The sequence below is a fragment of the Pyrus communis genome, chromosome 2 (assembly GCF_963583255.1).
Source record: "Pyrus communis chromosome 2, drPyrComm1.1, whole genome shotgun sequence".
NCBI lineage: Eukaryota > Viridiplantae > Streptophyta > Magnoliopsida > Rosales > Rosaceae > Pyrus > Pyrus communis.
In genome coordinates this window covers 35467297-35480823 of record NC_084804.1, presented here as the reverse complement: position 1 = coordinate 35480823, position 13527 = coordinate 35467297, and the positions used below count along the sequence as shown (strand labels likewise).

At 38.3% G+C, this 13527-nt stretch overlaps 1 protein-coding gene across 1 annotated transcript; it reads left to right on the top strand.

Moving 5' to 3' along the window:
* The first annotated feature begins 9484 nt into the window (after positions 1 to 9484).
* LOC137723596 (protein BEARSKIN2-like) lies at positions 9485 to 11851 on the top strand. The gene is made up of 3 exons (XM_068462797.1): positions 9485 to 9650; positions 10644 to 10924; positions 11114 to 11851. Exons 1-3 carry the CDS (start codon positions 9485 to 9487, stop codon positions 11849 to 11851), a joined length of 1185 nt encoding a protein of 394 aa, XP_068318898.1.
* Positions 11852 to 13527: the final 1676 nt, after the last annotated feature.

Sequence of the window (13527 nt, the reverse complement as noted above, 5' to 3'; positions counted from 1 at the left end):
CGGTAAAACGGTGGTAGTCCATCCAGCCAATAATCAGCCGTTCAAGACCAACATGATTCATGCCCGTTATTATGATGATCGCGTCGGCTACATTACCCTACAGGGTTTTAATGAGGACGAACAGCCGACTCGGATCTCAATCCCGAAAGCCATCGAGGTAGGCGCCGAGACTGTACATCAGGATCCAGCGAGACTCGACTTGGCAGACCTAATCACCAACACCGATGACTGACGCTGCCAAACAAGAAAGGGAACGTCTGCTGGCTCATTGGTATGTTATTTCCAAGCAACCACACTTGGGCATAAACTTAATCAATTTTTTTGCCGAGGGAGATAACAGCCCAGTTTTATCGTTAGACAAAGTTCAGGCTGCACTAGCCGAACTCGAAAACAGTGGGCCCCAAGTCAAAGACCCATTAAAAGAGATAAATGTTGGCACAGTCAATGAGCCTCGGCCGCTGTTCATCAGTGCGTTGTTGCCTCACCCCATGAAAGTTAAACTTAGTAAATTACTCAACGAGTTTAAAGATTGTTTCGTGTGGAATTATCATGAGATGCCAGACCTTGATCAAAACCTCATCAAACATGAGTTACGCATCAAAGATGGTTGTAAGCCTTTTTGACAACCCCTCCGCCGATTCTCGACCGAAGTACAGCTTGGCATAAAAGATGAATTAGTTAGACTTTTAAAAGCCGGGTTTATTCAGACCGCTCGATACGTCGATTGGTTGGCCAATATCGTCCTGGTACTAAAGAAAAATGGAGCCCTATGCATCGGCATCGATTTTTGTAATTTGAATCTGGCAACTCCCAAGGATGAATACCCGATGTCGATCTCGAATTTGTTAATTGATGCCGCAGACAATCATGAAATATTGTCCTTCATGGACGGCCATGCCGGCTACAACCAGATCTTTATCACTGAAGCTGACATTCACAAAACCGCCTTCTATTGCCCAGGGGCACTCGGCACATACGAATGGGTCGTCATGCCATTCGGCCTTAAGAACGCCGGTGCCACATACCAACAAGCTATGAATACCATATTTCATGATTTGATCAGTACAGTCATAGAAGTATACATAGACGATGTCGTAGTGAAATCAAAGAGTCGCCAAACACATTTAGATGATCTTCGGCAAGCATTCCTTCGTATGCGCCAGCATAATCTCAAAATGAACCCGGCCAAGTGCGCCATCGGTGTCTCAGCTGGTAACTTCTTGGGTTTTCTTGTGCACCATCGAGGCATTAAAGTAGACAAAAATAAAGCTTGTGCAATCATCAACGCCCCAGCTCCGATGACCAAGAAGTAACTTCAGTCATACTCGGGAAGATAAATTTTCTCCGCCGATTTATAGCTAATTCGGCAGGGAAACTAAAAGCGTTTTCTACGCTCTTGAAACTTAAGGACTCAGACAGGTTTGAGTGGCGAGAAGAACATCAGGCAGCTTTCACTTAAATCAAGGTTTCCCTTACAATGCCACAAGTCCTAGTACCGCCTCGACGTGGTAGACCTCTCAAACTGTACATTTCGGCGGCCGACGAGTCCATCGATTGCCTTCTTGCGCAAGATAACGATGTTGGGCATGAACAATCCTTCAAACATAAAACCATGCATGTCACATGCATCTTATCTCGATCCCCAATTCTTAAACATACATATATACACATGAATCCTTTTGAATTTGATTGATGGATCGCAGCGGAGTTAGAAGTTCTCTTCCTTAACCAAGTCTAACGATGCAAGTGCCTGCAAAAGTCAATATTCCAAACCATAAGTTTCAGAAGCAAACCAACCCAAAATTATTAACCAACTTTCACTATAAAACAAGCAATACATATATGTATGTATGTATGTATGTATGTATGTATGTATGTATTCTGGCATATATAGAATTGTAAAGAAAAACAAGTTAATTGTGATATAAAATGGCCTCAGGCACAGAGAGTTGTAAACGGAACTTGGGGCCATCATAGTGGTAGAGTATTGGCCAAAATGCATCCTCTTCTAGTGGCTTGCACATTTCCTTCACTCCAGTTCTAAACTGAAATTAATCAAATCCAATTCATTCTCAATTTCAAATGACCAAATCGAAACCTTAAATAAATAGTATGTCAATTAAACTACTAATTGACACCTACTAGCACTGGACCTGTGCTGGAAATTTTGATTCTCCTTTGCACTTCTTGTCTTGCCATGCCGTTGGGTCAATGTTTGATCCTCCAAAGCTTACAGCCTTTTTCACAAAAGGTCACACAAAGGTAGTCAATCCAATTTCTCAAATTAAGGATATATATATATATGCAGTTGATTATTTGATTATATAGATATAGTATTATACTATAAAACTTCCCGCATGTTGTTGTGGGTTTTGAAACCATAATGTAGGACAAGCATAAATTATTTCGACAAAAATATTAATAGATGTATGGTGGAGATTGGTTTATGATTAAATGGTGGAGATTGGTCTAGTAAGAGTTTGTTAGAAGATTAGAGTTAGTTACTTTGTAGGCTAGTATAAATTGTAAATTCTCTCTCATTTTCTGTAATTTGTTCAACTATCAAATACAAGCTTTGATTTCCTTCGAAACCTTCTTCTTCTTCTTCTCTGTAATTTCGATAGTTTCATGCCTCTTCCAATGTAGTTAACATGGTAGGTTCGAGCCCGTGCAAGCCAACGAGCTTGTCACCAAGAAGGAAACAAGCTAGGACTCTTAACATAGAGTCGGCCACTGAGTTCTATTGAAAACAAGTTTGGACTGCATTGGAGCCGACCTTTTAAGTTTCAATTACCGATGTGTGGATCTCCACGTGTGAACCACTAAATGGGGTTACATGTGAGGGGGAGTCCCACATCGGTGGGTGCAAAAGAAACAAAAGGGGTTTAAATAGGATTACCTCACTCTAACTAATACCACCGAGGCCTTTTGTGATAAAACCCCACACCTGACGGATTGGGCAGGTGATAAAGTTGGGGACAGTATTGGTGTCGTTAGAGTAGGGCGGGGCCGACGATCCAAAAATCCAACACGGTATCAGAGCAGAAGAGTCATATATTGGAGTCTGAACCAAGTGCAGGGTAGACCACTTTGGAGATTGCAAAGAGAAGTAGATGTCTCAAATTGTAGTGCTCAACAGTTTATCTCATACTCACTTTGCTGCAATCTCAAAGGAGGAGTATTAATAGATGTATGGTGGAGATTGGTTTATGATTGAATGGTAGAGATTGGTCTAGTAAGAGTTTGTTAGAAGGTTAGCGTTAGTTACTTTGTAGGCTAGTATAAATTGCAAATTCTCTCTCATTTTATGTAATTTGTTCAACTATCAAATACAAGCTTTGATTTCCTTCTAAACCTTCATCTTCTTCTTCTTCTCTGTAATTTCGATAGTTTCATGCCTCTTCCAATGTAGTTTACAAAAAAGACACAAATTGTTGATGATGGCATGTTTTAATGAATCATATTCAAACGGCGCATTAGAATAAGATTTGAAAGTGCATTGAAGACGTCATAGAGTATGGAACCATCACAAAAATTGCACCATTCTAAAACTTGAAGACAATCCATAAGAAAGTGGAACCACAAAAATAAACACAATATTGTAGATTCAAATGTAAAACCAGAACCATAAATAGACATTGCATTGTAAAGTCTGACTCCAAATCTAAATGCATAACCAAAAACGGTGATTGCAAGGCAGAGTCTAAATCCAAATGTAGAAGAATGTAGCGTCTAAATCCAAATGTAAAAACAAAATAAAAAACAAAACCAGGAGACAAACGTACTGCAACGTAATATCTGAATTCACAAAGTCATGCGAGGTGTGAAGTGTAGGAGATGTGTAAGTGATGCATGAGATTGACCTGATTCGAAATCAAAGGATTTGCATTACTCTAGAAAATAGCCTAGGCAACAAGAGCAAAGAGTAGATGATGATCAAAGACAAAGTAGATGAAATGGATGAATCTTGGAGAAACGGAGCCCTATGCATTGAGCAAATTATTCATGTCATGCATGTGGCATACTATAATTAACTAGCTAAGCCTAAGCCTACACTCGTGGTTGGTCTCATGCATGGCTTGATAACATTGTACGTCAAAGAAAATGAAATCCTCAGATTAAACAGCTTAAGATGATAAGTAGAGAGTAGACCCGCACAGAAAGGATAATAAATAAATCAAATCACAATAAAACAGAAAGGAAGAGTGCAGTTCAATCAAGTGACTTGTTAATCTGAAGCCCTTGAAGTTGAAGGTCATCCCCCTACATACATCATACATGTGCGATCGATCTCTAGCCTCGAGCTATGGCGACTGCGTCTCCAATTGTTTGATATTAAGATTTAAGACCAAACCCAAAACCATTAAACCTAATATGAATATTGCCAATAATGCATATAAAATTGCAGCCATCCAATCAACTGCGAAAATCCCAAGAAGGCTTAGTAGCTGGTTTTCCAAGCATTGCTTTGGAAACAATCAAGTATCCCATGGTTATATTTTGCTTCTTATTTTCTTGGGATCGTTTATTGCTTTAAATATATAGTGCCTTTAAACTAACTAGAAAACTAGTTAACAAGAGCTACTCCAAAGTCACAATGAAGCGCGTGGATTGTATATGATCATTAAGGATCAAAGTTCAAATTTGATGGGGCTCGTTGGCTTAAACCCTAGTTTGGTATTGAGATGATTCTGAAAAAAATGGCTATCAAAAAAAGTTAGGAGCTTTTTTATGTTTGGTAAACATTCAGCTTCAGTTTTTTTTCACAGTTTTTGGTGAAAAAAAGCCAAAAACACAAAGCTGCAAAACCCAGTTTTGAAAAACCAGTTTTTTTTCACATCTATTTTACATAAAAGTTTATCAAACACTATAATATTGCTCTTCTTCTTTTTTTTCAAAAGCACTTTTACAAAAAAGTTTACCAAACACTTTGCTGCTTTATTTCACAGCTGCTTATTTTTGCAGCACAGCAGAATCAGTTTTTTTTCAAAGCACAGCAATACCAAACCAGCCTTAAGTCTTGATTTAATTACTTAACACTTTTTGTATGTGCTTACTTGAAAATGGAGGAAATCATATGAATCGACAGGAGTAGGTATGTGGAACAGAAATGAGCATGGGTGGAACGATATCCCCTTCCAGGATGGAAAATCCTTGTATGGACACTACATTGCATCCTCTCTAATAAAAGTTAGACCTACTTATATTGGCGAGTCGTAAATCTATTAGAGAAAGAGTACGTACAATATAGGTCTTCCTAACATATCTTATGTTTGATTGATAAGTGAAGCAGGTGATTATGAATGATGAATGTTGATGGAAAGTTTGGTACAGATAATCAAGGCTTGATAAAGACTTGGTGGAGTACTCTATTGAGAGACAGACCTTCTTTATGTTCCTAAACACCAATAGCAACACCAATGAAACAAACAGGTTGCCAATTGTAGTTGTATTGCCTCTAATGATAGAAGGAGACATGCTAATTATGTCTCTATAAACAAGATAGAGACAGTTTCACATATGTAGCTATGTCATGAGTTGAATGGATTAACTGATACATCAAATCAAGGACAGTTAACAAATATATACCACATATGAACCTATATACGTACATCGAACCGAAGCTAAGAGTTTTAATTCTGAAAATAATGTTCCTTTAAACTTCAATTGGTAACCAGATCTCTACATACCACATGAAGTTGTGACCCAAAATGCCGCATATTGTAACAAAAGGCCGAAGAGTAAGGTTATCTTGGACAGTTCGAACTAAGAATTACTTAGTCTATTATCCATCACGCAACTCGCGTTCAGCATTGGGCTTAACCCCAGTAGCTTGAAAGTTAATCTTTTTGTTTTTAAGTATTATGAAACAAAAAAAGAAAAATTAGTATCCGGTCCCTAATTACTAATGTTTATTGACTGAGACCTTATTAGTTGACAAATTTTGATTGAAATCCCTAGCATTAATGTGATAATGAATTTACATGTTAATTACATAATTTTTTTAAATAAAAATTAGTAATTGATTTAGGGTTTTAATACTCACACCTCTATTAAACTCCTAATTAATTTTCGATTCAAACATTTCCAAAAAAATAATAATAATAAATTAGAATAAGTTTGTACCCATTAGTTTTTTTTTTATAAAAAGATTCTCAATTTTTTAATCTTAAATGTACCCATTCATATAATTTTCAATTTTTTTTTAATCTTGAATGTACCATTCTTAAATATACCAATTTGTTATATGTAAAATGTACCCTTTTTTAATATAAAATTTACCCAACTTTTTAATATAAAATCCATTCAAATTTTTTTAATCTATTTTTAAAATTATATGGGTACATTCTTTTTCGTTGATTTGAGAATGTATCCATGTCAAGTTTAATTGAAGAAATTTACTAATGTTATTATGTGACATCCCGTCCCAAAATTCATATTAACGTACGTGTGAAATTACGAATTTGCCCCTAGTTCATTTCCGTCATGTTGTTTGGTTGTTTTGTGTGGTGTTGGCATGTGTTGGGCCACACACACACACACACATTCTCCCTCTCCCTCTGTCTTTCCCTGTCTCTCTCTCTCCCGAGTTCCCTTTCTTCCCATTTCCCTTCCCCTCTCATTATTCACGTACGGACACACACACAACTGCACCAAATCCTTGCAGATCGAGGAATCTGAGGGCACTGTCGAGCTCGTGAGGTTGAGGGGAACTCGATCATACCATTTTCAGGTAAGAAAACTACCATTTTCACGTCGATTCGAAGTGGTCCGAATTGTGTACTATTCATGCAAGATTAATCTAGCATGTTTTTGGGTTTTTGAAGCTTATAGATGCCTTAGTGGGGTCTCAAGGAGCATCGGAGTAGTTCGTTGGACGAGTTTGGACGTCGGGATCGTTGGTTGTGGAGTTGGCCGGATTTTGGAGATTTGGACAGGTAAAATCTAGTGGTTTTCAACCCTTAAAAGTAGTATATTTATGTTCTCCTAGTCCTAAGTGTCATTTTGGTGCAAAAATCGTGAAATTTGGACGAGAAATGACCGAGATATCAAGGTTTAAAGTTTTTCCAGTTTTCCGGCGCCGGCGACGGCGCCGGAGCCTCGCCGGAGGTTCGCCGGAGAAGGTGACGGAATGTTCCGTCAAGTCTGACGGAATATTCCTAACGGCGTCAGTTGACGCCGTCAGCGTGCCAGGCACGTGCCTGCGCGTGGCCGGCGCGTGGGGGCGTGTGCAGTGGAGGAGCGTAGAGCACGTTGGTATATTCACGTTGGTATAGAGCACGTTGGTATAGAGCACGTTGGTATATTCATTTGTCCAAATTGAGCAATGTATGAGAAGTTATTACGAAAGTTAGGTTATGTGTTTTAAAGTTAATGTTTTTATAGCTATTTCGCATATAGGTGACACGTACCCCGGGGACGAGCGTGCACACGCGAGGCAGGGGGGCTACGACCCTTCTACATACCAGTGAGTGGGCTTTTTGTTTTCCGTATATACCTATATACATTTATATTCCCAGAAATTGTTTAAAAAGGGTTAATTGTTTTATGCCATGTACATTATTATTATCGTTATGCATCATCACATGCATTAGTAGTGGCATATGAATACATATGCATATCGGGTGTTGTGGACGCACAGGTAAGTGCCAGGTAAGCGTTATTCTCGTTTATGTTTCAGCAGTGGTTTGAGATAGTTAGAGAGCTCATAACCTGCACCCCCGGTGTTAGTGCTCCCGCCCAGAGTAGGGCACAGTCCTTCACGTGATGTTCACCTCCCGCACCACACGCTCAGCTTGGATCCAAGTTAGGTGCACAGTCCTGTCGTACAGACCACTTTAAGTGGTTCCGACTCGTAGGTGACCCGCGATTATTCGCACAACCTTCACGTGATCGTAGCACTAGAGCGTATATATGTATTACACCCAGGCCTGTCGTACAGACCACTTTAGGTGGTTCCGACTCGTGGGCAGGTTCAGATATTGAGATTGAGATTTGAGCTCTAGATGCAGCCGTACAGGTCACGTTAGGTGACTCCGGCTGCCAGATTACATGATATTGATATGATTATACCTGAGCACTTGCATATCATTATGAAATTTCGGCATGGCATATTATTGAGCACATGACATATAATTGAGCATGATTAGCATATCTATACATACGTTTATATGTTTATTTTCTGAGAAGTATACAGGTTTTACGGCGAAGGGTTAAAAAGTATTTTTACGAATGGTTTTCGAAAGATTTGTTTTTGCCCACTCACACTTTTGTTTTGCGCCCCTCCAGGTTCTAGTTGAGTAGCAGTTTCGGTGGTTTCCCAGAGGGCTTTTTCGGCATTTCTGACAGACACCCATCATAGTAGGGTCACCTTCGGGTGTACTATTGTCGTATCTTTTCTTTTGGACTGCTGTAGACTTGCTCTGAATTTGTGACTCACACGCTAGCACTTGTATTAGTACCTTGTATGCTAGTTAGTTTTTAATTATTCGTACTTTATATTACTATCTTATTAGCTTCCGCACGTGCATATGGCTACGTCACCTTCGTGTGATTGCCAGCACGCCCTGATCTCGGTCGGGGTGTGTCATATTAAGCCTAATATCTTTTTTTTTCTTGTGGTTTTTGAAGAATGTAACCATGTTTTGATACAATAATTTTTTTTTTTTTTTTTTTTGTTAATTTGATGAATGTACCTATATGTGTGTGTGTGTGTGTGTGTGTATGTGTGTGTGTGTGTGTACACACAATATAATAGAGAGTATAATTTATATTTTATTATTTTTAATCCTACAAATTATGCGTTTTATTTAAAATCTCATTAATATAAACAAGTACACATTTCAATTTTTAATTTTTAATTTAAAAACTATAGTAACTTACATTATTACATTAATGTCAGGGACTTCGATCAAAATCTAAAAATAGACAAAGTTTCAATCAAAAAATATTGATAGTTAGAGACCGTATCCAAAGTGTTCCAACAAAAAAATAATACAAAGTAAAATCTCCAAAGGTGCATGGCGCTGTTATTGATGAGTAGATTGGACGAGAGTGTAGCCACGCTCCAAGTTAAGCAGGTGAAGAAGATCGCACAAAGTGTAAATTATAGCGAAAAAGCCATCCTCGTCGTCTCATTCCGTAGACTTGAGCTTTACGATACCTTTAACCATCTCCGTTGGCGTCGTCACCGGCCGTCAACCATTTCCCATAAATCATAGCCCCCGTTGACAATTAGAATGATATTTAAGCCCCATGACAACATCCCCACATAAAATTTGATTCATTGCTCAAACTCAAAACAGAGAGAGAGAGAGAGAGAGAGAGAGAGAGAGAGAGAGAGAGAGTGAAAGGAAGAGAGAGAGAGAGAAGGGCTAAACCTCTATAGCACGAGCTAGCTAACTTAATTGTTTAGTGCAAATATCTATTTTACATTGAGATTGAATCGTATATACATATTTGAGATTGGTATAAGTGAAGATTGATGGCTAATTCATCGAGTGGTGGTGTGCCTCCGGGATTCCGATTCCACCCCACGGACGAAGAGTTGCTTCACTACTATTTGAAGAAGAAGGTGTCCTTTCAGAAGTTTGACATGGAGGTCATTAGAGAGGTGGACTTGAATAAGATGGAACCTTGGGACTTGCAAGGTATGAAAACTTGTTTATGTTTTTGTAATTATATTAATTCTACTTTGAGCTCAATTACGATCTAGTTAATTTGCTCAAGAGCTTCGTTTCTAATTAATAAGCTGGTCGGAAACACCTAATAAGCTTCGCTTCTAGTTAATTGAGATTAATATATTCAACTTTGAACTTTGTTAATGTTTTTCTTTAAGATTGTCTTTACTCGATCTTAATTGGTTTCGGTCAAGATTTTTTTAACATAATTGTAGCTGGAGTAGAAAAAAATTTGATACAAAGAGGAGGAAAAAAATAACGTTTAAAAGATTTGAACAAGTTTCTCAATTTATGCAACTCCATTAAAAGTAAAAGGGTATGCTAGAGAGATCAAATTCTTAAACCAAATTTTGTAAATCGAATGATGTGATTATTAATTATTGGATTATTATTAAGTGTTGACTAGCGTGTTTATTTTCTATTAGTGGCACATTATTTAATTTGCAAATTTATTTTAAAAAAAGTAATGTTAGGGAGGCTAAATTATATCAATATTGGTTGAGTCTTGACTAATAGGCTTTGACAATTAGATTCAAAGAACACCTTGGTTTGGTTGAACAATTTATGTATGAATATAAACCAAGGAATATTAACAAATGCATCATATAACTTAACACTCATGAGCGGGAATTTACACGCTAGAAAAGCTGATGGAATTAGTAAACAAAAATATTATTTTTGCCATTTATTTATATCATTATTTATTTGTACTATCTCTATTCCATATATGTTGATGAGTCTCATCTCTAATAGTGAGATAATACACATGATGGTATAAATAAATCGTAAATATACCATTTCTTGTAAACAAATAATTAGCTGGTCTTCCTTGAAGGTGTTTCTGATGCATTTTTAACTTAATGACACACACATAATATATGCACACACAATAAAAACCCTAAATCCTATATAATCTGTAATTTTTTTTTTTTTTTTTTTTTTTTTTTTGGTGCAAGTACACAGAGAGATGTAGGATTGGGTCGACTCCACAAAACGAGTGGTATTTTTTCAGCCACAAAGACAGGAAGTACCCAACAGGGTCGAGGACAAATAGGGCTACAAAGGCTGGGTTTTGGAAGGCAACAGGGCGGGACAAATGCATCAGAAACACCTTCAAGCAGATTGGCATGAGAAAAACCCTTGTTTTCTACAGAGGCAGAGCTCCCCACGGCCAAAAGACTGACTGGATTATGCACGAGTACCGCCTGGAAGATAGTGATGATCCTCATGGAAACCTATCTAGTGTATGCACTACTATCTCCATCTCCATTTCATTTTCATCAGTCTATATGTTATCTCGATCGTCACCTTATGTTATATTATATATAATAAGGAAATTAATTAGATAGGGTTTAGGATTTTTGTTACCTAATATATCTTTCTTTAATTCGGAGATTTTAATTGGTAACGATAAATATTGCAAACACATGCAGGAAGATGGGTGGGTGATCTGCAGGGTTTTCAAGAAGAAAAATTTATTCAAGGTTGCAAATGGAGGAAGCTCTAGCATGAACTCTTCAGACCATCAGCAGCTCAAAAATACATCAAGCAACAGCCAATTGCAAGCTCGCTCCTTCATGCATAGCCACGGAGAAAACCAGTACTTACTACGCCAACAACTCCATGCAGCAACCCAAGCATTCGAGCTAAACAACAACCCAAGCCTTCAGTACGCCCACCTGCAGCCACCCCCTCACTACTCTCCTTTCCAATCCCAAGCCCTTATCCCGACCTTCGCCCACAAGCCCCTTTCCGCCTGCGACGACTACTCATCCCAGCTCCCCTCCGATGATTCACCTAGCCACGGCATGGTCAAGCAGCTCATGACAAACCCTAGAGACTGTGAAAGTGGCAGTGAGGGCCTCCGGTACCAAGCGTGTGAGCCAGTGTTAGAGGTTGGCACGTGCGAACCAAACCATCAACTGAATACGGTTGCAGGAGGAGCTGGAGCAGCTGGCGGAAGAGATAATAATCATGATCACCAGGGGATGAGTGAATGGGCTATGCTCGACCGCCTGGTTACTTCTCATGACCTTGGAAATGATCAAGATTCGTCGTCCAAAGGAGCAGCCAGGTATGAGGATGCAAATGCACCCTCTTCTGTCAACCAAATTAACCCCCAGCACCTCTCGTTGCGTGGAGAGATGGATTTTTGGGGCTATGCAAAATAATATGGATTAGAGCTAATTAGCAAACCAAAATGGCTCTAACCATGCATATATATCAAGGGAAATATACCAAATTCGACACCCATAGAAGGAATTTATAGTTGTTCCTTTTAGAGAGAAATTAAAATATTGGACGTTTTTCTGGTTCCTAATGAATTTATTGTGAATTTTCAATTAATTATTTTAATACAAAAGCACTTGATTGAAATGGTTGTCTGCATAGGCGCCTGCTGTTTGTTAGGAGTCTTAAGTGAATGGCTAAGATGTTGCCAAATGTCAATAGTTTAGTCTTGCAGTTATAAGGTTGGTAGAAGATAGCTTAGTTAGTAAGCTACCTTAGATAGTATAAGTAGCCTTGTAATGAAACAGTTATAGATGATGAAAAACATTTCAATACAATTGAGATATATCTTTCTCTCTAAGTCCTTTCTCTCATCTCTCTCTCTTTCTCTCAATCTTCTTCTTCTTCTTCTTCTCTAATATATGTGTAGCTTGGTTTATATGGTATCTTTGCCGGAATAAGCATAAAGTTTTACGGTTCATCGATCTGGGAATTCTGTATCTGCTTCCGCTTCTACTCACACATGTATGCGATTCTTTCCTCTGTATCTTGCTTCTTGATTTGGGGTTTTTTCTGCTCAAATTAGGGTTCTTGAATTCGTGTTTGGTTTTACGCACACCAAATGTTCGACCTTTGTTCTCTGTCAATTTCAGTGAAGCAAATTTACAACAATGGTTGCCATCTCTCAGTTGCAAATCTTGCAATCGCCTATTACATCTCTTATCTCCTCCGTCTCTACGTCTGTAATCATGAAGTTGGATGATACCAATTACTTGACCTAGCATTTTCAGATGCTGCTTTTGTTGGAAAGTTATGGAATTATGGGGTTTGTTGATGGGTCTACTCCTTGTCCTCCTCGATTTTCCGATGTGATATCTAGGGATTATGAAGTTGTTTCTGATAGTACTACTGCTCGAGTTGAATCTGATGCCTTCAAGATTTGGAAAAATGCATGACAAAGCTTTGATGCAACTCATTTTTGCCTCCTGCAATTTCTTGTGCAATTGGGAACACCAATTCTTTGGATTTGTGGACCCGTCTGAAGGAACAATTTTCCATAGTTACTCGAACCAGTATTTTCCAAATGAAATCTAAGCTGCAAACTATCAAAAAAGGTAATGATTACATCACTTTGTATCTTCAAAAGATTAAGGAAGCTAGAGATTATTTGTCAGCTGCTAGTGTTTATTTTGAGGATGATCATATTGTAATTCTTACATTGAATGGTTAACCTTCTGAGTTCATTACCATTTGGTCAGTCATTAGGGGTCGAGATACTGTTATTTCATTGAAAGATCTTCGTTCCCAGTTACTTGCTGAAGAAGTAATGCTTGAAACTATGAATGTTGCCCCTATGTTTACTGCTTTGGTTGCTTAACATTCTGCTTTTCCTTCAAAGAACTCTGGTGGTTTTCCATCTCAGAATACTAACTCCAATTATTAGTATAACAGTCATCGAGGTTTCAATAACAAGAATAAAGGCAGGGATAGGTTTAATTCTAATAACAGGTTTGGAAATAAAAAGCCATTCTTTCCCAATTCTGGACTTGGAATTTTGGGAAACTCTCCACAACAGTTTGGTTCTTCTCCGTTGATGACTTGTCAAATATGTGGCAAG